The sequence below is a fragment of the Phoenix dactylifera genome, chromosome 16 (assembly GCF_051530095.1).
Source record: "Phoenix dactylifera cultivar Ajwa chromosome 16, Ajwa_hap1_PhDact_Kaust_v1.1, whole genome shotgun sequence".
Classification (NCBI taxonomy): domain Eukaryota; kingdom Viridiplantae; phylum Streptophyta; class Magnoliopsida; order Arecales; family Arecaceae; genus Phoenix; species Phoenix dactylifera.
In genome coordinates, this window is record NC_143205.1 from 21,626,218 (window position 1) to 21,651,641 (window position 25,424).

General features: G+C 38.0%; 2 protein-coding genes and 1 non-coding gene across 7 annotated transcripts; 1 reads left to right on the forward strand and 2 right to left on the reverse strand.

The window, feature by feature from the left end:
• The first annotated feature begins 1,896 nt into the window (after positions 1–1,896).
• LOC103705510 (vacuolar protein-sorting-associated protein 37 homolog 1-like) lies at positions 1,897–8,517 on the forward strand. Of its 5 annotated transcripts, none has more exons than XM_017842372.5 (8): positions 1,897–2,053; positions 4,119–4,160; positions 4,628–4,849; positions 6,151–6,238; positions 7,307–7,346; positions 7,436–7,482; positions 7,705–7,825; positions 8,258–8,517. In XM_017842372.5, the coding sequence occupies exons 2-8, from the start codon at positions 4,132–4,134 to the stop codon at positions 8,422–8,424; spliced, it is 714 nt and encodes a 237-aa protein (XP_017697861.3). In that variant the 5' UTR covers positions 1,897–2,053; positions 4,119–4,131; the 3' UTR covers positions 8,425–8,517. The 5 variants fall into 5 exon arrangements, with proteins under 5 accessions (XP_017697861.3, XP_008787466.3, XP_088569113.1 ...); XM_008789244.6 differs by having other exon boundaries at positions 1,897–2,036; XM_088712987.2 differs by lacking the exon at positions 4,628–4,849.
• A 2,452-nt stretch (positions 8,518–10,969) lies between these two features.
• On the reverse strand, positions 10,970–11,041 carry TRNAH-GUG (transfer RNA histidin (anticodon GUG)). Its single transcript has one exon. It is a non-coding gene; the product is annotated as a tRNA-His (tRNA).
• Positions 11,042–11,404: 363 nt separating this feature from the next.
• LOC103705509 (ACT domain-containing protein ACR10-like) lies at positions 11,405–17,157 on the reverse strand. Its single transcript, XM_008789243.6, has 6 exons — positions 16,605–17,157; positions 16,207–16,434; positions 15,345–15,450; positions 13,252–13,591; positions 12,442–12,726; positions 11,405–12,134 (listed from the first exon to the last, which is right to left on the reverse strand). Exons 1-6 carry the CDS (start codon positions 16,885–16,887, stop codon positions 11,997–11,999), a joined length of 1,380 nt encoding a protein of 459 aa, XP_008787465.1. The 5' UTR covers positions 16,888–17,157; the 3' UTR covers positions 11,405–11,996.
• Positions 17,158–25,424: the final 8,267 nt, after the last annotated feature.

The window sequence follows — 25,424 nt, forward strand, 5'->3', positions numbered from 1 at the left end:
AAGCTGATAGGATGAAGTAGATTTATTTATATATTTTATATTTTCTTACAACCTGGGTGAAGCTAGATGAGGTTTAAAAGGTATTCAATTGGGCCGGAGCTCAGGTCACCCACCCAAATGGGCCACAACGATATCAAGAATCACACAGAAACCCAGCTAAAAAGGTTAAAAAAGGATGCAACGTATTCAAACCTCCGAAGTAGCTTTGGTACAAGGAGCTTTGTTTCGTGGTTCTCCTTTGCTTCTTCCTCCTTATAAAAAACTTTTAAAAAACAAAATGTGTAACCTCTCCATATATATATATATATATATATATATGTGTGTGTGTGTGTGTGTGTGTGTGCAGATCAAAACTTTTTTATTCAAAAATTTTCACCATATTTTCCTAATCAAATACTTTTTTGTTATGATAAAAAATAAGTACTCTATTTTTTTCCCATTTCGCTCGTCATTTGGAGTCACTTGTGCTTCTTAGATCTTAATTCTATCTAAAACGCAAAGATAAACATGTTGAGTAGGACAACTTGTGAATTGTGAAGTTCAAAAGATCAATTAAGGAGAGGGAGGAAAGAAATATGATAAAAATTTCATGATGGTTCATGAAAAGTTAATTAGGATCACAATCAATATTTTTTTGTGGCAACGTAGGTTTTGATTTGCAAATATATATAAATGAGTTTGTATATAATTAGTTGATAAAAATATTTCAAAAGATCACATATATATATATATATATATATAGACACACTAATAAAATAAAAATCATCATCAAATTGTGAGAAGGCAGTAATCTAAACTTGAAGCCACAATATATATCGTTATTCAAAAAGCCCTAAAAGCCAGCTAAGTCATCCCACATACATTAGGATCGATGGAAACCCGCCTAAAGTCCTAGCATTTAGTGAATACACTTAGTCTTCAAGCCCCAAAAAAACTAATACAAGAACTCAATTAAAAATATAATATGTCACGGCCATTGGAGAGAGAGAAGGAGAGGTTTTGCACTGCCCTTTCTGATCACATGAGAGGTAGGCCTTATCCACTCCATCGCTCTATAATAGTCTGGTACTTTTGTGTGCTTTTGCTGTTACTGTATCTATGAACTATTGTTGTTTTTGTGCAGGACTCAAACCAAGGTCTAAGGTCATTGGGAGGGGATTTGAACTTGCAGCGAACTAGTGTAATAAATAATTTCTTTAAGCGAAAGGATATTGGATCCGGTTTGACTCAAAATCCGAATTCGACGGCTCGATTTATTAACTGCAGATCGCTCCAGGCTCGGTAATGGACCGGATTTTGATCAGAATGTAAGGGAAAACCCAACACTGATGTTCCGAATCGGATCGGGTTCTTTGATTACAATTAGGATCCGAAACAAATTTTCCGGAAGAAAGCCTCCGCCGCGACTAAGGGCTCGTTTGGTTCGCGGGAAGTATTTTCCCTCCTAGGAATATGATTCCTGGGAATCAGATTCCTAGGAAGATGATACCTAGGAAAGTACTTTTGGCATGTTTGGTTAACCATGGAAAAGTGACAAATTTCCAAAGTGCTTATGTTTGCTCGACCATCCACTTTCCTAGGAAAGTTAAGTATAATTTCTATTATGCCCTTAATAAAAATTAGGTCTTTAATGCCTCTTTAATGCTTCCTTAATGCTGAAGGGTCTTTTTGGAAAAAAAATAAAAAAGGAGTGATTCCCACCTCATGAGAAAGTAACTTTCCCATGTTTCTCATGGGAAAGACTTTCCCATAAAATGTGGGAATCATATTCCCATGGGAATACAACTTTTCCATCTCTCTCCTTTGAAAACTCCAACCAAACAAGAGGCATTTCATTACTTTCCCGTTGACTACACTTTCCCCCCTTCTTTTCCTGCGAACCAAACGAGCCCTAAAGGAACTCATCTTGGCCGGCTCCTTCTCTTGCTTCCTTCGTTCCCTCTCTTCGTCGCTCTTTCTCTCTGCCCTCTTTTCGGAGATTACGCCGGAGATCAATTCGACCGCCATCTTGGAGCGATCGGATCGAACGGAGAGAGGCACGCGATTGCGATTTGTTTGAGTTCTTTTCTTTGCGTTCTTTTTTCCTTTGTTCTGATTCTGTTTTCTTTGTCTATCCATTTTTTAAGTAAAAATTGATCTTTTCTAGTTCTTGATTGGTTTTGGGGTGGGAGTTTCTACTATTGGTGAATTCATCTGTTATCTCTCACAGTTACTATTGAGCTTTTTTCTATAGGGTTCTTTTTTTTTTCGATTTGTTTTCTAGGGTTTTGCTTTTACTTTTTTTCCCGGACCAATTGATGATGAAGAAGTAGGCATCGGTTCCATCTTCTTGTGATGAGACAACATTGCGGTCAAGTTTTCGTTATCTTTTTGTGTAGATTAGAATTAGGGCTGGAGGTAGCTGATTGAATATGGAATAATTGGGGAAAAGCCTCGCGCTTTTATTTTAGGTGGACATGGAAAAACTGCCCACACCCCAATAGTCAAATAGCTCAGAAGGGTCTCATAAATTGGCTGGAACGATGTCATGGAACGAAAAGAAAAGAAACCAAAAAGGAGTTCTTGATAAAGGGGCTGATTCTCTGGCGCCAGCACTCAAAATCGGAAAGGATAAAACCCGATTCTTGTTGGAACAAAACTATAGGAATCTAATTTTCTGATCGAACATACACGCCAAAGAAAAACATGGAATAAATATATGTTAATGCTGCAAAAAATTTAAGTAAGTCAATAATAATGTGTAACTGTACTTGCATAGACAAATCAAGAATCACAAAGGGCTTTCATGGACATGTCTAGGTACAATGGATGTATCATGCATACATCATTTAAAGAATTCTAAATTTTTATAGCATGCACGTATGAAACTTAATCCAACGCTTCTTGATGTGAAAATGTAATGCCTAGAAATCACTCGCTGATTGCATCATATCAAGGGCATTTCTATGTGTACTTGCAGATGCTATAAACTTTAGCAATGTTTATTATCAATTTTTGAGTCACCTGGGGTGACGGAAGTGGATAGCTTTTTTACTGAAAAAATTCAACTTTGCCAACATAATTAACCTCCTGACTTGTTTTTCCATACAACCCAGGTTTAGATTAGCTGAATGCTTATTTTTGGCAATTCATTTAAGTAATTCCTTATAGAAATCTTTTAGGAAGGGATGAAACATGCATCTGAAGGAATCATGTGACATTTTAAAATCTGCTTAGTATATCATTCGTTATGAAGAGCAGTCTGGAATTTTAGTGGTATTCTCTACGGTCTGACTGTATCTGGGGGAATAGCCTATATTAGTCTTCTCAGTTGCTTAGCATCATCACTGATAGATTTTAGGCTGTGAAACTGAGCTTCATGATGGAGCTAGCTACTCACACTTGGTTATTTGATTTTAAGGAACAACAACCCTGTTAAGGCCAAAGACATTTTGACATGGATTTGTCCTATAAATAAGAAACTGAATTCTTGCAGTATTCAAGTACACATGGTACTTAGCAACATGAATCCAAATTTAATAGACATCTTTTAGTTATGAACATAACTAATGAAAATTTATTTTCAGACTTTGCTTTTGTATTGAGTAAATTTGGTTCTTCTGTAAACAATATTGGTTTATCTCCAATCTATAGCTAAGTGGGTATCAATAACATTAGTAGTAGCTTTAAATGTTTGAAGGCAGGGGATTACCATCAGGAAAGTTTATCGGATGAAAAAAGACTGTAAGAATAATGGGATGAAAGGAAAATGCTTGGGAAAAGAGGAGATGAAAATGGAAGTACAAGGAACTAGAGGAAATGCACATTACTTTAATTTAAATATAATATAGATTTTAGAGTTTAACCTTTTTTTGTTATTAGTTATTTTTCCTCAATAGTTAGGGATTACAATTACTAAGTCCTGTTATTTGTTCCAACAACTATAGCAACTTGTAGTAATAAATTGACGATTATACTTTGGTCATATGATGCATGATAGAGAAAGTTATTGTACCAAGTCATAAAGCCAATTTGTTGGAAGTGTGAATCATTTTATGTGTGTGCTTCTATTTTGAAGATATTATTTTCTTATTTGAATTGACATAAAATTTAAAGTGACTTTATTATATTCCCTGCAGCTCAGTAGCTTCTATGATGAACTGGAAGTTTCCAATCTTTGGGTAAGTTTTAATCTTTGTGATCTTTAACTTGTCTGTTTCAGATCTATCATATGCCTTCAGTTTCTCTTGAATTAATGAACTGCTCATGAGCCGGCTTTCTTACTGAATTTAATGGCTATCCATATAATATTCTTTGTAATTTTTTTGATAACTAAATGAACTTCCGGGAAATATGCAAGGTCATTGTTTTCACCTACGATAACCTTGAGGATGCTTTCTTTTTTCCATTCCATGCATTCACTATGGAAGTTATTTGCACATATAAATAAGTGAAGGCTAAATTTTTTGGCAACTTAAACTGACAGTACTGTCACATAACTTGTGTTTATTGGACAAATCCATGTCACCATAACTTCTTTCTTGATGAATTGATTGGACTCTGTCCAAGCTTTGTTTTAAAAGAAGTCCAATTAATTTTGGTGTTTATTTTGTTTTATTAAGTTTTGTAAACCAATACTTGCATGTAGGGGTGCCCAACAACAGCAGGCTCAGTCAAATTTTCACAATATTCCTACACAATCTTGGTACCCTCCATCAGTGGTTAATTCATCTTCACTCCCTTCCACACAAAGCAGTTCTTCTGGTGTCGGTACACATCAAAGAGCTTCAGATCGCCCTCAGTCACCATCACAGGGGCAGCCTTCACCTGCTGAGGCAGCAGGAATAATTTCTCGCTTGAAGGATAAAAGGTAGTTTGTGGTTATCTCGATTCTAGTTTGTTATAGCATGTCACTATCAAAGTTAAAAAAAAAAAGAGAATGTATTTGATTTTTCAAACGAGGAAACTGCAGTCTTAGACTGAGCTGCGTCTATAAGAAACCATTCCTTAAGCGGGCCTAGCATCCGTCATCAGACTAGCGGTTGTTTTAGTAGCACTTTAAGCAAAGGTGTTTGATGGTGGTTTCAATGGTTTTGGGGGCTGTAGCTCTCTGATAAGATTTTCAGAAAAGAAGGTGCCACCTCACATCGTAGCAGTAGTGGCAATTGCTTTGAGGAGATCAAGAGATATTTGGTTTGATTTGGTTTTGAGATGAGGAAAAGGTAGTGAGATGTTGTAGAGATGGAAGATTTCATGTGTGAGGGTGTGAGAGAGTGCCTGGTTTTTATGATACAGAACCGCTATTTTCTGCTGGATGATCGTTTGCATGGAAATCTATCATGATTATGATTATAGTTTTCCATAGAAAAAGTGAATTTTAAAGTTATGCAATGCATGCTGTCATTTATGCTGTCGAGGAGCTTCACACATTGGGGATCTGTTTGAAGGTGACTTGATGGCTGTGGTTAAATGCATCTTGCATCATCAGGCTCTGCCTTTGTTACCAGAACTGGGAGCAGGTTGCAGGTGTGGAGAAGGGGATGTTTTAGAGACGCATGTGGTAAGGAAGCACTTAGAATCTTGGTGCTGGTTCAAGATTCTAGGAAGATTCCAAAGCAGGTGCATTACTCTGGATGGAAGATTTTGGCTGCTAAGAGCTCTGCCTCATCATATCACCTGTGCATTCTTGGCATCTGCTCCCTGGCAGAGTCTTTGGCTTGGTTTCACTTGTCTCACATCTATGGAGAGGGCAATCAGGTAGCTGATGCCTTTTCAAACCTTGCTGTTAACCTTGATCATTCTTTGTCCTGTCTGAGGACAATCTCCCTCCCACTTGTCCGACTGTTGCTAAGCAGTTTTCGGATATCAAACGGAGGCAAGCTCAAAAGCCTTGTCCTTGCAGATAGAGGGGAATGTATCTTTTGTAGATTAGTGTAACTTGTGCCTGATATCAACAAGAAAAGGTTATGCAATGCTCTTCTTTGACACATGGTTGACATGTCAAATGCATCATGTGTATAGGTCTGCACATGCTTTTGTGTTTGTTGCTAATATTTTTTTCAGATTTGATTACCAATGGTTTTAGTTGCTTCACATGTTTGTGCTTATATATAATCTAGCTTTAATTCATGCTCTCCCATCTACTTCGCTTGTAATCCTGGTTATGTGCAGTGTTGATGAGTTGAGAAAGCTTCTAACTGACAAGGAGGCATACAATGCTTTCTTTAATTCGCTCGACCAAGTGAAAATTCAGAATAATGTGAGTTTGAAAGTTAAACTGTATTTCTTACTCTTCAGACCAGTTTTCATACATATTACTTATACAAAATTATCCTTTATCTACGAATCTCTTGCATTATTCTTTCCCTCCTCTTCTATGAGTACAAGTTGTTAGAAAAGTTTCCTCAGGTTTGTTCAGTTAATTGTGCGATCTTTCACTATAGACACCATATGGCAACATCATTGTTGTAGCTTTGCAAGAAATTGCTTGTCGTGAATTGTTGATTATACTTGGAAATTGCCTAGTTAGCAACTGATATTTTCATATGAAATATGAAAGTGTGTTGTGGTTCCTTGATCTTCACCTTCATCTCATATTTTTTGTACGATATGATTCCCTTAAGGTGGACACTTGTAACTGATGAAATTTATTTATTCTAAACGTTTATTTAGCTTTTTTTTATAAGGAAAGGTTTTTCTTTTTCTTTTTTGTTTTTAAGTAAATATAGGGGTGTAATCGAGCCGAGCTGAGTTAAGTATCTAGGGCTGGAGCTCAACCTGATTCAAAATACTCGGGCTTGAAACTCGACTCAAGATCGACTGAGTCTTAATATCCAAGCTCGAACTCGACTCGATCAAAAAAAGCAATACTCGAGATCGACTCGATCAAAAAAAGCAATACTCGAGATCGATTCAACTCGATTCGAATATCAACTGAGCCATACTCAAGTTTGAGTTTGAGCTCGAATTCGAGCCTTGGTCATAATTAGAAAATATAATTAAAACAAAATATAACATAATATTACATTTAAAATATTAAATTAATAATATATTTTGTAAATAAAATAAAATATTATTAAAAATATATATACTCGACTAGGCTCGCGACCTGCAAGTCGAGTATTTTGCTACTTGAGCTTGAGCAGCTCGCTTCATTTACACCCCTAGGTAAAAGGATATTTTCCATTATAAGGAAGGCTTTTTATTATCTATACGAGTGAATCAATTTCATTTTGTTGTTATCTATTGCATGCTTTCATTGTTTACTGATATTCTGGTTTGAGACTTTTGCTTGACTTTGAACTATCATTTAACTGTTTTTATGCAGCTTCGGGATGAACTTCGCAAGGAAACATCGCAACTCGCGAGTGAGTTGCTTTGTGTGCTTTATACGTGTATTGTTTGACTGTGCCATTTCACCATGAGTCTAAAAGTATGGTTCATGTTTACTTTATAGGGGAGAATTTGGAGAAGGAACCTAGAATTTTAGAGCTTAGGAATCAGGTAGGCTTCAGAGGCTTTTTCTCTCCACATTTACCATTGGACGTTCTATGGTAATAAACATTGTAACTGATAGCAGATTACTGATTTCGCCATTCTATAAGAAACATCTTGTGCTTTCTCTCTAACCTGCCAAATGTGTGATTCTTATTTCCAAATGATCAGCATTATGCTCATTTTTGCTGATCCCTGATTGATGACTCTTTGCTTCAAATGAACGTGCAGTGTACTATCATTCGGACAACTGAATTAGCTGCTGCTCAAGAGAAGCTAGCCGGATTGGAGAGGCAGAAGGAAGAAACTCTGAAGTTGTATTCTCCAGCTTCGCTTCTTCGGAAGCTTCATGGTAAGCATATGCATACATTTTCGGGCAGCAAGAAAATGATGAGTATATAAATTTAATTCCTCCACTTGTGTGAATGCTTCGACAAGTGGTCAGCCTATCTACATTACATTTGGATACATAAATATAAGCAGGAATTTTCTGTTTCGGGTGGTCCACATGCTTCGGAATCTCCTTAAAAACTCATCCTTACACCCTACCTCCCTACCTTAGCGCTTTCTCCTTAATTTTTATTGCGAGACCTGCTTCCCTGTGCCTGTATCCAACCCATTTCCGGTGACTACGGATACATCACATGAACATGTTGCATACATGACATAGATGAACGCATGTGCATATCTGTGTTGCGTCTGCTGCACATCCCTGAATAGACATCAACTGGTTTATGATACAGCAAGAAGTGAGACTTATATATAATTTCTGATACGTCTGCAGAGGCAATGATTAAAGTGGACGAGGAATCTGAAATACTGCATAGGCAGCTCCTCGGCAAGGAGATTGACCTTCAGACATTTATACAGAAGTATAAGAAACTTCGCAATATTTACCACAGATGGGCACTTCTCCATCTTGCTGCCAAGACTTCGGGTGTTCATTACTAGTTCGTGCGGTGTCCTGCGTGATGGGACACGATAGAATGATAACTTTTGTTGTAATATTATCCATGCAATACACTTGTGCTGCTTTTTGTGCAAGTCCATTTTTTGCTTGATGATACGGCATGATAGAGAAAGAAGGAAGCATCATCCGGGAGTGCAGGAGACCAATGCAAAATCGCATTCATGGGTGGCTTGGCATGCTTCGCCTATTCTAAGCCTGACGCGCTGCAGGTGAATGGTAACTGTTGAAAAACTCCCATCTTTATTGGCATATCCTCATGCCATCATCTCTTTTTAGGGCAGGATTTTTGGCTGTGTGAGTTGTGTCGCTCAAGCAAGGCCACAAATATTAGATTCTGGCTAGCGTCTTTTGTCAGGTCGGGAATTTGGCAAGCCGGCGATGAGAGAGCGATTGCTGTGCAGCGGGCTGCATGGCGAAGAAAAGGAGCACTGGGGTTTTTGGATTATCCTCCATTTCATCTTGGAACCGGTTTCCTCATCAGAGTGCGCCGGAGTCGTCGTGTCTTGTAGCTAGCTAGAGCTGTTGGGCCGGACGAGGTGTCTGTTTGCTTCTGAGAGGGAGCTGGTAGCCATATGGAGGGCATCCGCTGACCTGAGAATGTGGAGCAATGCCACTGCCGGTCAGGGGGGGGCTCTCAAGCAGGTATTGGCTGCTACTCGGGATGCAATGGAGACCGCAGATCCATTTCTCTAACATCTTCTCTTAGGCCAACTGCAGGACGGATTCATCTTTTGCACCATAGAGAGCTTTGCATGCTTGAATTGCCGTCTCGAAAACAAAAGGGTCGCATGCTCTCTCTATCCTGCATGTTTAGCAACTATATCTAATGTTCTCGCTCTTTGAGATGAGGAGTTTTCTGTCTTCGAGATGGATAGTGTGGTGGCGGACTGACGATGCCCTCCTCAATGACCCCTCCACTCTCAGCAGTTGAAACAGATAGCATTCCATTGTGTGCTCGGCTGAATTGTGATGGCGGGGTGAGACTGCTTGAGCTGATATTTTGCAGGCGTTGGAAGTGGTTGACCTATCGTAGAAGAACTCGGGGTAGGGTTTATGCTCGTTTGGTAACCTCTGGAACGCCGCATTATCATGTGTCCATTGCAATGTAAGTCATCAAAGGACTGACTAGTTGAAAAGATTTTTGTGCTGAAACATGATTACCATCTATTTATTGAATTAATGGGCTAATAACAACAATAATAATGATAACAATAACAATAAGAAGAACAAGAATAAGAATAATAACAACCAAAACAACAATAACAATAATAACAATGACGACGATGACAACAATGATGAAGGTAATAATAATATAATTAAAACCGCAATAATAGCAATAGTAGCAGTATTAGTAATAATAAGAATAACAACAACAACAACAATAATAATAAAAATAATAACTTTTGAAAAAAGAAATAGATCTCATTATTCATTGTTGATAAAAGGAAATTTTTATTGACTATTTTTAGTGCTATTTTCCAGATATACTAAAAAAGTTATTTTTTAGTAAGATATGGCATAAATGATCCTTTTCTCATGTTCAGCTATAACTAATATTGCATAAGTAAGCTTTTTTCAGTTCAGATTTTGAGAAGCTGATATTACATTGATTTCTTTTGTTCCTTAGTGTCGAGCACTGACTGTTGATAATGCATAGTACAAATTAGATTTTATCTTTCAATATAGATGGAAGTAATCGGATGGAAAATTGGTCTACGAGAGCATGAATGGTATTAAACTCAATTTGCTTGATTGTTTAGATGATTCAAAAAAAAGCAAGAAAATGCAAATAGATTTAAATGATTATTTTGGGATGATTTGAATGACTGCATTTTGAAAAGATGGATCCAATGATTATCAATCGCACGGTTTTTCTATTTAATTGAACCGGCCTTCGAAAACCCGCCTAGAAAGAGAAGTATATTACACTAAGGAATTTTATAAATGTTGCAAAAATTTGCATACAACGTAAATTTACATAAAGAAGGAGAAGTATATTACATTAAACTGAAGAATAGTTTAAGACATATGTATTCAAAATAAAATTAAGACCAAATTTTATTTTTGTAAGTAAAATGGAAAGAGAGCTCCCAACCCATGTCATTGATAAAAGGAAAAAGACTAAAGCTAGCCATAAAGAATTCATTACAGAAGAAATATTTTGATCTCTTCCCACGATCAAAAGAAAAGTCGGTTGTTAGAAGAGAATTAGCATTAACATAGACGATTTGCACGCACATCTTGCAGCTTTGTAGACGTATATAACAATACATATAGCGATAGTTTGATGGCTTAGAATTCAAATGCTAGAGCTGCAATGAAAATTTTGAAAGACAGAAAGGAAAAACTGTAAACCCTAAAAGAAGGAAGACGAAAAATTGAAAAAAGAAAAGGGGGCGATAATTTGATGGCTCAGAATTCAGATGTTAGAACTGCAATGAAAATTCTGAAAGAGAGAGGAGCAAAAGAGGGGAAGAACGATGACTCCTAAACGAAGAAATATAAAAAAATTGACAAAAGAGAAACTGTGGCTGCTGGGATTCGAGCCCAGGTCTCTACGGCCACAACGTAGAATTCTTACCACTAAACTACAGCCACATGCATTTTCAAAAGTTAAAGAAAATAAAGAAAGTGATTAGAGAAACGCAGCACTTATGGAACATAATGCAAAGCAATTGGGAATATCCAGGCAATAGAAGAATAGATTGGTAAGTTGGTAGAACTTTGAAAACCTAGATTAGGCCAAATAAGAAGAAATTTCTGATTGACTAATGAAATATGTTTGATACTCAAATAATGGTTGTTAGAAGTTTATAACATATGTATGAAAAATAAAGTTGAGAGCAACATATTTTTTTTTGTGAAGTAAAAGGGAAAGATAACCCCTGACCTATGTCATTGAGGAAAAAAGAAGAAAGCTAACCATAACCGATCTGCAGTCATCCAGCAGGAGAAAGATTATAGAAGAAATCTTTTGAACTCTTATCCCTATCAAAAGAAAAGTCAATAATTAAATGAGAGCACCATTAAGATACACTCAGACGACAAGCGCCCAACCTAACAATACATATAGCTTAGAACTCAGAGGGTATCTAGATGGACCCAGGACTCTTTTCTTTTCTCTGAATCCACAAAGAAGCTTTACACCTTCAACATCCAGACAACATGTCAGAAACGAACTCAAGCCAGTTAATATGATTCTCAAACAAGTATCTACCTTCTTCTTCTTTTGCTAATTATCTACTTTTGATGTACAATCATCTCTTCTTTCTACCACATATACAAATGTTACATGAGTTGTATTCTTTCTACCTCTCGCTATCTTCTCCTTTTATATGATATGCCAGCTAAGACTTGCTATTTTTGCATAACCCTTCTGTATGAGGGAAAGCAAGTAAAACAGGTTAGCTCATTCTTTGATCTCAGTATACAGCCAGTAGAAAAATATACAGCATGGAGTATACTGTACAACGAATATGCTGAAAATAGTTCTTTGATGCTGAAGACTTCAAGAATTCCAGAACAAGAAAGAGAGCACAAGTTTCAACGCAAATCAGTCCCAACCCATTAACATCTTCGTCACTCCCTCCACAATCTTGTTCCTTGATGCTGCAAGCTCCTGATCATCACCAAGGTATATTCTGTAAACCTCCCATTCCCTATCGCCGATAACATGCCTCCCAATCTCAGCCTGGATATCCGGATTCAGATGTTAGTTGGAATGGGATATCGGGCATTGATAACTTCAGTTTGAATCAATTCTTCATGGTATAAGAATAAATGTGCAGGAGAAGTTCTAAACTTAGAAGTCTCAAGAGAAAAGGAGAGAAGAAATTGGAACTTTCACAGAAAAAATGATAAAAAAGATAATGAACAATTAATAAGTTAAAAAATAATATATTTCCTCATTAAATTTTTTGAAAAAAATTTAGTTTCTAATGAATAGATAGCAATCAAGACATAGGGTGACATGAACAGTAAAAAGGGCAAAGATTTACCAAAAAGATGCGAGTGCCGAGCATTTTGAGGGCAAAGGTGATATCATAGAAAACTAAAGGGCGACCCTTGCCAGATAATTCAACTGGATTTGCAACTAAAAGTTCTGTGTCAGGTCCACGGCTCACCACCATCACACGGAGTGGACGAAACAACTCCATTCTCAAGCGATCACACAGTGCCTTCTGCTTGTTTGGGTCAACAATTTTCTTCCCATCTATTTGCATCACAAACAAATCTATTTCGCAGTTTCCATTATGGGAGGCATAGAATCGCCCATAAGAAATCTGACAGGTACAAGAATTGGAATTTAGATATGCATACAGAAAGACAAAAGGTCAAGGAGAAATTATCAGTTTAACATGTAAATTGTTGTACAGGCATACTGTGTATATGCCTAACATAAGGAAAATGACCAGATGACAGTGCAGCAAAAGAAAAGGTGTATGGTTTTTCAATTCGTAAAAGGTGTTTGATATAAATAACCATGAATGGTAGCATAACTGCAACATTTAAAATGGTTCCGCTGCTTAACAGGCGCTCACTGTATCAACATAACTGGCAAAACTCTTTTTTAATGGTCAGAAGACTTGGGAAACATCAAGAATCAGTTTCATTCTGTTAGGGCAGCAGAGCCGTCTCATTGTTCAAAAAACTACCAAATCAAGATTAATGGAAGTATAGGTTTAAGACTTACTGGTAACTCATTGTATGCACTAGTCATATAACAATCCTTTATCACAGTCAACGTATGCCCCCACCACAGAGGGAAATTTATTAGACAACTCCCAGTTGGATTTTCATGTTATTACCTGAATGTTGTAGTCCTTCAGGGTTCTCATGATGTCATAGAGGAGGCCCTTGTGATCATGACAATAAAGTTGAATAAGTGTATGAGCAGGGCTGAGAGAGTTATCCATTGTGACTGAAAGACTATTAAATGCCGGAAAAGATCCTGTGGATGGTTCATCTGGAAGCTCCACACTGAACATCTCCTCTGTGATTGAATGGGGTAGAGAAGATGAAGCCTGCAAACATGCAGCGATCTCTGCGCTAGCTGGTTCAATGTCGCAACTAGTCATAGAGTCCCCTAGAACAGCTTTCAATTGGGCACATGTCTCATCCTTTCTGCTGTTTGTGTGAAGAAGTTCTCTGAAACAGATGAGGAGAATAGAAACATTATGGCATAAGCTACCACAAATGTATAAACATCAAGAGAAGATCAGTAACTGCAAGGATCAAATCCATAAATCTTGACAGATCCATGCCAACAGGATACAATAAAGCAAGACCGAGAAAGAGGACATATGTGCTACAGTACTTGGTACACTAGTTCATGTCTTAGAACCAGTCTCACATATATTGAAGTAAATGCAATGACATATATCAGATATGAGCCTAAGGAATATTTATTAGAATAATGACAAATTCAAAAGAAATATTAAACAGAAGAATACTTGGTCCAAACACACATAACAATCAATGAGAAGCTTACTGCTTGCACACAAGGATCAAGTGACTGAAAGTTTGCCAACAATGTAGCTCTCCTTTTATAACATCATATACAAAATGTAACAATAATCCCATAGGTTTTATTATTCTCATCCCCATACTTTCAGAAATTTCAACAAACTTCCTTATACTACTTGAACATAAAGACAAAAGCCCATAATATTTATAGGTCCTTTTCTGAGTAGAATACAGTCGTAGGCTTCGAAAACCAGCTTACAAAGATATAAAGCAACTGGCCTTCAAGGTCACTTCCATAAGCAGCATATTTTTATAGCAATTTATAGAACAGAATAGTCTACTTTCAGTAGACCATTTAACTGCATTATGCGAATCGCTTGTCACTGTACCTAAGTCCGACAATCCCACCACCACGTATTCCATTGCTCATGCTACTGAATCTGCGCATAGCAGCTTCCTTATTTCAAATAGTCTTTAGAGCTTCCATTTTGTGGCATATGAATTTTAAAGTCATCCAAGGGGGGTGAATGGCCCAGAAGTTAATGAAAAAACAATAAAGCATTTTTCAAGATGTATGTAAAAATGGCATTTCATTAGCATAATATGATATTGTGCAACTTCACATAATTAAATTAAAGTAACAACTACCTAAAGTTGATAAAATTGACTCTTGAAACAAATATAAAGTATCAGATAAGGGGGATGGTGATCAGTATGCTTAGAACCTATTCATGGTGCATCATTAATGTTTAACAAAAATAAATATTTGAACAAAACCTAATGAAGCATTGCGTAGCAACTGTGTGTAAATAATTATATCCAACATGTGGAACTAAAACCCAGATGTGCAATCCACATTCAAGAATACAGTCATGCTAAGGTTAGGATACAAAAGCTGTTGGATAGTATATTTGTACATAAAGCTGGCCCTATGAATGAATTATATGTCCCTGCACAAGCAGGCAGCCAGCTTCCTCCTTTCTTTTGTACAATTAAAAAGGACATGCATCACCATCCAATACACCCAAGTGACACAACCCTTTTGCATGTAGAGGAGCTGAAGTTCCACACTCAATATGATGATCATTGATTTAAGTTAGATGCTTAAATATGCATAGCTACACAGCATTTTTTGGTGTGTGGATGATACAAGATTCCAGAAAACACTGATCTAACATATCTCTATATCTTTAACAGTACAAGTCAGGGGTTTTCTGTAATTTAGCATTTAGGACACAAATCCTAAAGCTTCCAAAATTTTAAGCAAACAACTAAGCAGCATTTGATATGAACATTGCAAGCATCAGATGTTTTCTTTGTTTAAAATCAATTTTGACACATGACAGAAATCAATAAAAGAAATTGCCTAGTATAGATAAAGAAAGAAAAGAATTTCATGTTGAAATGGCACAAAGATGCAGAGATAAAGTGATACCTCGTGTCAGTTATGAAGAAGAGGTCCATAACTCTCCCATCTGGAGTGGTGGATACGTTCACCCTCCTGATTGTGAGCTCAAGCTCACATAGCACCTGCGTCACATCTACCAAACCCCAAGACAAAATAAACTTTATATTCTGACCAGTGAGATTTTGTCCTAAAAATTCAAACCATATCCCAACAGTCTTGAGAGAACTTAAAAGCTCTAAGAAGGGAAGAGGCCGAATGATAAAAGAAAAGTAGAACATGTATACGAACTTCAGTATGAGAATCTAAAAAGAAAATTGTGGAATGAAGTCGAAGAAATTTCAAAGAAATTCGTAAAAGCATTGGAAGTGTCAGATTACCAATGTTAAATATATCTCTGTCTACATTATAAATGATTAGATAGGAGGAATTACTTAACAACTTTTTTCCGAAAAATGTTATTCATTATTTGTGAAGTAAAATAAATTCCAAATAACTAGGAACTCTTAAATTCAGATCTCCAAAATATTGTCCTACCCCTTCTCTTTCTCCTAGAAAATAGGAACACTTGACTTCAAACATGTTTTCCTATCTTTGTAAATTTAAAACAAAAAAACAAAGGATTAAGAAACACGACATCCTAATAACTTGTAGGTTCCAAAATAGATCAGGATTAATAAAAGAAGAATAAGATAAAGATTCTGTACAGAAAGAAGGTTTACAAGTCTCATAAATAAAAGAATCTTTGAGATTCCACAAAAAAAAAAAAGATCCCATATTCCATGTCTAAAAGAAACTATTAGATTCCATACAGAAATCAAAAGAGAACCAAGAAGCAAGAAATTAAAATTCCAAAAGCAAAAAGAAAATGAGAGGGAAAACGGGTGATCACCATGCAAGAGGCCCAAGTGATCGTAGCACGAGAACTTGAGCAGAAAAACTTGAGGCTGCTGCTCTGCATCCAGCTGCCTAGAGAAGTAGCCGTCAATCCCCAACAGCAAAGATGGCACGGGGCAAGCCCCCAGTAGCCTCTTCTTCAGCAGCCCCCACCTCGTCGCCTCCCCTCCCCTCTCCACCACCCAGAACAGTATGTAGCACCACTTCCCATCCGTGCTCACGTCTAGAAACCAGCAGCCATTTCAATTTCTTCACAAGAATCGCGCTTAAAATCGTTTCTTTGTTACTAGGAACGGCGATAGCCAAACCAAGATCGGATTTTTACGCAAGAATCGCATCAGACTCGAAAGGAGGAGAGAAGAGATCGGGGGAAAATACGCAGATTGGGCTTACCTCCCCTCACAATGCTCAAGCCGAAGAGTAGGATCACGCGGCAGAGGTCGCAACCGAGGCCGGTCTTGTCCGGGCAACTGATGGTGATAACGCTCGGCTCTCCGGGCCTCTCCGGCTGCCGGATGACTACAACGTCGTCGTTCGGTAGGCCCATCTCCCTCTCCCTTTCTCTCTCGCCTTTTCTGCTCTTCTTGGCCTCTTTCTTTCTCCTATTTCTACGGAAACTACTAGCCTTCTTTTGCTTTTCCCCTCCTACCGTGGTTTCAACTGGGAGAAGAGACATCCAAAGAAAAGAAAAGAAGAGAGGAGGGTGGTCGCTGGTCTCGATTCCGGTGCCGCCGCTTGGACCGGAATATCCATTATATAAAAAAAAAACGAGGCGAGAGGGAGCGAGATCGGAGATGAGAGGAGGCGGACCTCTCGGTGTGCCTTCTTTCTTTTTGGTTCTTGTTCCTTGTTTTCAAGAAGTTAGATATTTATTGCTCCTAAAATTTTGCTGGATTTATTCTTATATTCTTGATATCCTCACCCACCGGCATCGGGAACGCTCTACCGGTCTTTCTTCAAAAAAAGTTCCCTTGTATGTGATAAATGTGAGAGTAAATAAAATCTAATAATTATAATTTTATTATATGAAAGCTAAGTCTGCAATCTAAGAATCTTTTCGCCATTGCATTTATTTCTTATTTTTTATTTTAAAATAAAATAAATCGAGATTGATGCTATTAGTTTTATTTTGTATTTTTCAAAAATTGCTTTCATTATTTCTAGAAAGAATAGAAATAAAAAATTCCTTCTTCTAATATTTCAAAAATAAAAAATTATATTTTTTAGCACCATCACTGTGGACCTCTACCAAATTGCTAGTACCTTCATCTCATTAATATCGTTACCATCTAACCATCATTCTTATAATTGCCATTCCATCGTATAATTGGCATTTGATTCTCTCACTATCGCTCCTACCACCTCAACTACTATTGTTAGCTTTATGATTTTACTAATGCTCCTACCTCCAATACTATAACATTTATACTGCCTCCTTTGTTATTAACACCACCTTTACAATAATTATCACATTTTAATCTTAAAATAATTAATTATACAAAATATATTATATTTCTAAAAATTTTAAAAATAAAAAATAGATTTTTTATTTTTATTTTTGAAAAAACAAAAAGTGAAATGATGCGAAGTAACAACTAAACTTTTCTTTATAATTTTTTCATATCTTGCACTTAAGATCTCTCATCTTAAAAAATCTCAATATGGTCCACCAAATCAACATTTAATGTGTCGAATTCTCCAACATAGACTCCAGCAGATAAAGATCAAAGGCGACGGATTAAAAATTCCAAAATGATGAGAAGAAAGAAGCTTAGTCATCAAGAGAACCTAATTCCACTCTCATTTTGGGGCTCATATCATTGCCACGTGACAAAGTTTTCCAATCTCTTTCTAAATCCTCTAAAAATAACTCTAAATTCCTCATTTTCTATGGCAGAATTCACTGCCACATCTTTTTCACTACTACGGTGGTGACTGCATCGTCACCATAACCCTTTGGCTCCATTGCTACCATCCGAAAATCCTCGCACCCAACCTCCTCCTTACCACCTAGAATGGCTACCCTAAGGACATGTAATAACATAAACTTATTAGGCTAGTTAAATGACATTATTGTGCCACGTGGACAGACCATCAAAAAATAAAATAATAATAAAAAAAAGCTGACACTGCATCAATATAACACCCATTTTATCGTGATATTTATTGAAAAATGCCAAAATGGTAAAATGACATCATCTGATTACCTCCACCTCTGCTGCGGCAGTTGGCATCGTTCCAGGTACAGCGGAAAAAAACATGGAGTGACAATAAAAGAATTTCATGATAAATTATACGGGAAGGTAGCTTTTCCTGGTCCCCACTCGAGCCCCTCGTACAAAAGATGACACCGAGAGATCCGGACCGTCCAGTTTTAAGCCAGTGGAATGCGGATCACGGTCCTGGGAATCAGGACCGAGGTCCACCTACTCAACGGTTCAAATTCATGAGCATTTACCGCAGTTTCCATAATTAATTAATTCCCCCCCAATGGTTCAAATCGGACGGTTGCTATAAATTTTTGTCAGGCACGTGATGCAGGGTATGTCCCTTGCGAGGTCAGAGATTCCGTTGTTTTAATACTATTAGATTTATGTTTGTCGAGCGGTAGAATCGGTAGATGGATGCCATTTCCTAACAAATGCCTCACGCGAAGTTCCTTGCATCATTATTAAGTTTTTTTTACTTTATTTCATTTTTTTAATTTTTAAATTTGTTTATTATTGTTGATATAATATAAAATTTCTGCATTCCTACATTCAACCGTGCGAGGCTCATGCAGCAAACAGCCATCTGTGCTGATGTGTCAATCTGCTATTGCTCAATAAAATAGGCTCCAAATATGCTAACTAATTGGCCCTCGACAAATCAGCTCTATTGGCTGGTGGCTGGGATGTGAGACAGCTGAGTTTGGCTGCTATATTACCCTAAAAACCCCTCTCAGGATAAAGAGATCAGCTTATATTTCATGGTTTGGGCAGGAGGAGGGTTTGAACATATTGCAGAATAAAAGATGGACCTTGGTGCAATGATAAGATTGTTTTATTGTAACATAAAATTCACAAAAATATAGAAATAAATCATGCAATGGCAGAAATCTCGGGTCTTGAAACACTCTTTTTTGAATATATTTCGGGACATGACTCAAAGTTTTTGGAGCAATTTGTCTTATAAAGGCCTTCTATGGAATATGAGATAGGTAGGCTGTATAATTTTAGGTAGCAGACTTCTTTACAACATATCTTTTTGTAATATGAGTGGTAAATGACATAAGCTGAGCTGACACAATCTTAAAAAGTAAAGGCTTATAAACACATGAAAGAAGTAAAGGCTTCCACTCAATTAGTCCACGAGACGGTAGGGACTGGACTTCTTCCACCATTTCATAAAAAAATTGCTTTGGTATATAAAACTTAAATTGCATCCTCCACTTCTAGATAATCTAATTAATTCATGGCTTGTTTCCTTATCCTCTCTTCATTGTTTCTTTCACACAGAATATAGAGGCCGGCCAGACCTAACGTTCTAGGTTGTGCTTGGTCCGAATGAGATTGGTACTCTATTGTAAAGTCGTAGTTCTTGTCAAACACTAACCCAGCTAAGCTCGATAATTAATTTGATTTAAGAGAGTCCAATTTGGTCCAAGATGCTTTGAATTATTCTATTTACGGTATCATTAGGTCCAAGATGCTTTGAATTATCAAGTACATAGCTCCACATTGCAGATAAACAAATAGTAAATCTCGGGGTGATCATCCTGTTTAAGTCACAGCATCTTCAAGTTCTAGATAAAGATGATGATCCCTCGAAATTTAGCAATTAATTCAACAAGTATTGGCCAAAAACAAAAAAAAAATACTAGTCCAAGGATATTCGATATTTATACATATATATTTTAAAAAAATTGTACTGATTATTTAAGGTTTTGATGAAGAAAAAAAAGATAAAAAATAAAAATATTTACAAAGTACATGGCTGGTCAGCTAAAAAATAATACAAGATGGAATAAGATCGATTATGCTCTCTCAGTCACTTTCTTTGTCAATATCGATGGATATAATCAACGTCGTATGGAGATGACTCCTTTTTTTTTTTTTTTTTTTTTGCTTAAAAAATAGGGGAAGAGGGGGGGAAGGCAAGCCCACCCCCGCGTAGCAACCCCACACTGGGCCCCCACCCCGCCAGGAGCATGTTCGATGCGGGCAGAATGACCGTTTGGTATAGGCCCAGCTCACCAGACCCCAGCCATATTTTACTCATACCCTCCCCACCCGTGGCCCCGGTTCAGTTACCCCACTGGGCCCTGGCACGAGTACCCCGTGTGAGTACGTCACACCTGGCACCACCCAGGCTACCAGCCGACCAGTAGCACTTCCAGACTCCGTGTCCAGGCGCGGGGCATCCGGTCCCCAGATTTAATCGACGCCCGTGCGTTTCGAACCTGGAACCACTTGGTTAGAAGCAAACGCCCCGTTCCAACTGGGCTACCACCTTGGTGGTGGAGATAACTCCTTTTAGCTTAAAATATATACCTTAAGCTTGCAAAGTAGGTTGTTGAGGACTTATGTTAGTGGTTAGCACATTTCTACGTACGTGGTTCGACTGAATCTTAAAAGGTGTCCTCAAATCGGTAATAGGACTATAATAATTGCAAGGTAAGTGATGAGGACCCAATTAAGGAAGAAGGAAAGGTGGTTGCCGCAACTACCAATTAAAGGGACGGAGAGTAGGACAGGCCTCGCATTAGCAGCGGTCCATGTTACTTTCTTGCGAAGTCGAAGTTAAGATTAGTATATTAATGAGGCACCTCTCGTGGGTCTTACTTGGATTATAGTGCAAGGCTACTGGAATCTTGCTCCCCGTCTTCTCTTCACACGCGAGCTATTTGGCCTGGGGCAAAGATGCGTGGACCTGCAGATAAGGATAGCAACTTATGCCCCGACCGGCTAATTTGATTCGTGAATGACCCGGTTTAAGTAAGTTTAGATTTAACAAAAATAGATTTAGATTGTAAATGGATTATTCCATCTAAACTTGTTTATTAAATGGATTAAATTCAGATTTAAACATTTGACCTATTTAACTCGTGTTGATCCTATATTTAATCTAACTTGCTTAATCTATTTAAATCTATTTAATTTATTTAATAAATGGATTATGTAGACCGGATCGGATTACTTGTTTAATAAACTGATTGGATTCGGATTTAAAATTTTAATTTATTTTAATAAACAGGCCGAATTTGGGCTTGATGGCTTGGACGTGGACCATGATCACTTGTCTCAGCATGGCCGGAAAAACACACGGAGATGCACAATCTCCTATCCCTTTAATTTTTTATTAATTCATTCTTTTATTGACGTGCATTACATGTATCCGGTTGGTTGTACAAATACTATGTAACTCTATTATTTCTACATAGGTGATTGGCTTCATATAACGTGCTACAGGAGGGTTACATCCCCATCATGTCATGTTTTTAGATAGCATACGAAGCGATCTGCAAAAAAACCTTTAATTTTCTCGATTTGCGTGCTACGCTAAAGATGAGAAATTTAGAATGAAGTGGAGCAAAACGACTGTACTCAAGTATTGATTCTATTAAATTAAGAATATGTTAAAACTCACACAGGTGCACTAGCCTAAGAGGTTTAGAATTAGCGTAGCCTAAGTCATGCGTAGAGCGAGGTCGCTAAAGGTAACACATAGCTGGAGAGGGGGTTACGGGCTGCCTATCTAGCTTGCTATTATTGTTTAAATAGGAACGTCTGAGTTTTCAAGAATAGTGGCTCTCACCCGAGGGTAGTGACGGACAGAGCACTACTACATGTGAGAGGGTTCGTCGGTATCACTGGAGTTTCACCTACAGGGTTAGCTAAAAAAATCTGGAGCTCCCACTCAGCCACTACAATGCTCAGAACCGTGTTTGTTTCCTGGATGCTCTCTAGCTTTCTCAAGATGAATTTTGACGGCAGTGTGGTTGAGGGAAGGAGATGCGGAGGCGTGGAATTTGTCATCCGAGATCATGACGTCGGACTAGTGGCAACAGAGGGCAGCGGATCTTCGACACGTCCGTTGTGTGCGCTGAGCTCAGAGCAGCATGGGAGAGCGTTACTTATGCGAGACGTGTCCTGAGTGCAGACTGTATCCTTTTGGAGGGAGTCTCGACCACTATGATCGGGTGGGTCCAAAGTCGGGGATGCACTGCAGAGAAGAGGCTGTCGCTCCACGACATCCGCGGACTTCTGGAGGAGTGTGACTCCTACCTGGCCATACATGTTTACAGGAGGGCAAACTGTGCTGCTGACTGGGTTACCTCTTTTGCTGCACATCACTTGCAAGGTTTTATTAGGTGGATCACGTGTCCGCACCGTTGAACCAAAAATAATAATAAAATAAAAAAGTGACGCACAGTTTGTGCAGGTGCTTAGCGTGATCATTAATGTTGGTTGAGCCCAATATAGAGGACCTTTAAAGCAGCTATATGCCCTCAAGAGAAGTCTTCGTAGCAAAGATTAGTGTAAGAGGAGTCCTAGACATGCTGCATGATCTAAGTTCACCTTCCTCTTAAGTATGACCCATGTCCATTAATGCAAGCCCACATATTAAGCAAGCAAAGCCTTAGTTAAATCACATGTAGGTTTAGCCTTTTTACATTGATTAATTTTCAACTTTTGACAGTGATAGATAAAAAGCAGAGTATTTTATCAGGTTGTTTCTTCCGAACAACCATAGAAAATTCGCACACTAAGAAAGCTTGTTAGGACTCAGCTTTAACTTTCCGTTGAGGTTAAGCCATTCTCGCGGACCGGAGCAACCAATGGGACGGCCTGGACCCTCCACGATGCTGACATGGTGGGCCCGGCGCTTGAAAGGAACGGAACACCCGAGAAAATTGCCAGCCCGTCCACGGAGACCATTAAATGCCACAATGGACGGCTGTGATCCAAGTGCTGGTGCCACGGTGGAGCTTCAGCGAATTGGATCCTGGAGCCGATCTCACCCGTGCATCATCGAGGATGAAGCATCGTTTTCTATCAAGATCCAGCTTAGATTTTCTTGGTAACCGTGTACCTCCCCTCGCCGTCATGAATGCTTGCTTTCGGATGTCGCTGCGTATTAGATTTTTTTTTTTCCTGATACGGACCATTCATACATCAGGGCTACCCATACATCCAGTAGAATCGACAAACAAAAAGCCTCGAAATGCACCATGCATCTCACCCTTCTCAATCTATAAGGTGCTTCTTGAGTGACTCACTACATATGCCGCCATCCAGTCTGTCGCCCTGTTATATATAAATGCTACGTATTAGATTTCCAAAACATATTTGGCATATTGTTAAGTGCAATAATCCTTTGTAACATAACATTATAATGACCATCATAATGGTGCTACCATATTTTTGTTATTTATTATAAGACTTTTATGCATGTAATAAAAGTATAATGCTACAAAAATAAAATTACAAAATGTAAATAATGACTTCGTCAAATAACACCGGCACCGCAATGTAATGTCCCATGTCGATGTCTCGGTGTCGTTACAACTATTGCTACAAAAATTGGAACAGGCGAATAATTTCTGTCATTTTCATGATAATAGCAATGTTCATGATAATTTATGTTATGTAATGGAAATTGATGAAGCTAATGCTGCCTGATTTGGTATTCAGTTCTAGGTTCTTCATCAATATATGCTCTTTTACTGTGATTACACATCTTAGCCACTTATGAGTACATGTGATGTCTTGATTATGATGTAGATAAATTAAAATTGCATGCAGAAGAATCATGAAAACACTTCTCTTCAAGGTGACACATATTTAAGGGACCTACATAGCCTCAGGACAGTTCGATGAAACAAATTAAGCCTATGTTGCAAACCTAGAGATTATCTACTATTTATTCTTCTGTGATTTCAGCAGGTGAGGGCATCATCAGAGCAAAGTTAGAAAAGAGAGAGAGCCTCATATCCTCAGATGAGCATTAGCTTAATTAATTATCACAGATAGTTAGTATGGTTGATAAAACTGGATTCGGTGTAGCTAGATCACAGGACTACTTTGCGGGTCGATCAATGATCAGTCTTATTTACATGTCATCGAAATTACCGAAAGATTTCTCTACAAATTAATAGCACCCAATTACTGGTAAACTCAACTTCATTTTCCATTGCGAACCTCTACAGCTGCTTCAGAAGAATCTTTTATCGCCATCCCCAGGTCAAAATCATCTACCATGGTCCATATTTTTCTCAAATCTAAACGTGCCTTGGGAGAGGACTTGTTCATCGCAATTCAAGCAAAAGGGTGCATGGTCGGAGTACTGTCGAGGTGCGCCGCCGCCGACCTTTCGCCGATGGATAATGGGTCTCCGAATCAACAGAAATCAGTAATCTGGCTAGCTTTGCAAGCACTGGCATTTCTCTGAGTGAGAAAGATCGCCCTCTAATTGGAAAATCAATTAAATTCAGATGCCTAATGACATCAGAGAATTGTAACACATCACCCTTGAATCCTGCTTACCTTTCACTGAAGAAACGGGCTATGTTGAAGTCTCCACCCAATACCCAAGGATCCGTAAACTGACATCCAATGCCTTCTGACTCAAGTCGGCCCAGAATTCCAGTCATAGTCTATACAAAGCCATTCTTTTTTTTTTAAGTCAAAGTCCATACAAAGCCTTCTGACTCAAGTCGGCCCAGATATCCACCTTGATAGCAATCAACAGGATAAATGGTTTAGCCAAAGGACAAAAAAGAAAAAAACTAGGCCTCTACAAACAAATATATATAAGATTTAGCTAAAGAAAGCATAAATAAAAGGTTTAACACTTCAATTTGCACAACACTGGATTAAAAAAAAAAAAGAGAACCATGCAAATAAGCCACCGAAGAATGCTCGGTGTCCATATAAGGCATTCCATATGCGTTCGGCACACTATTTGCCGAAATTAAGACAAAAACTTGGGCCCTCTCGTACTCCTTGGTGTTCTTTGGGAAGAGAAAGCTCTTATAGTTTTCGATATCTTATCCCACCCAGCAGCAGCTATAATCTTTAGCTACTCGCTTATGTACGCTCTCTTGCTAGTTTTCGAAGCTTTGGCATTGAACATGTCGGAGAGGAATCTGATTTCTGGCCTTTCAGCTCGTCTCCCTGGAAAATATATTTGTCTTTTGAGTATCTTAATTGGCTTTCCTGGCTCTGAATA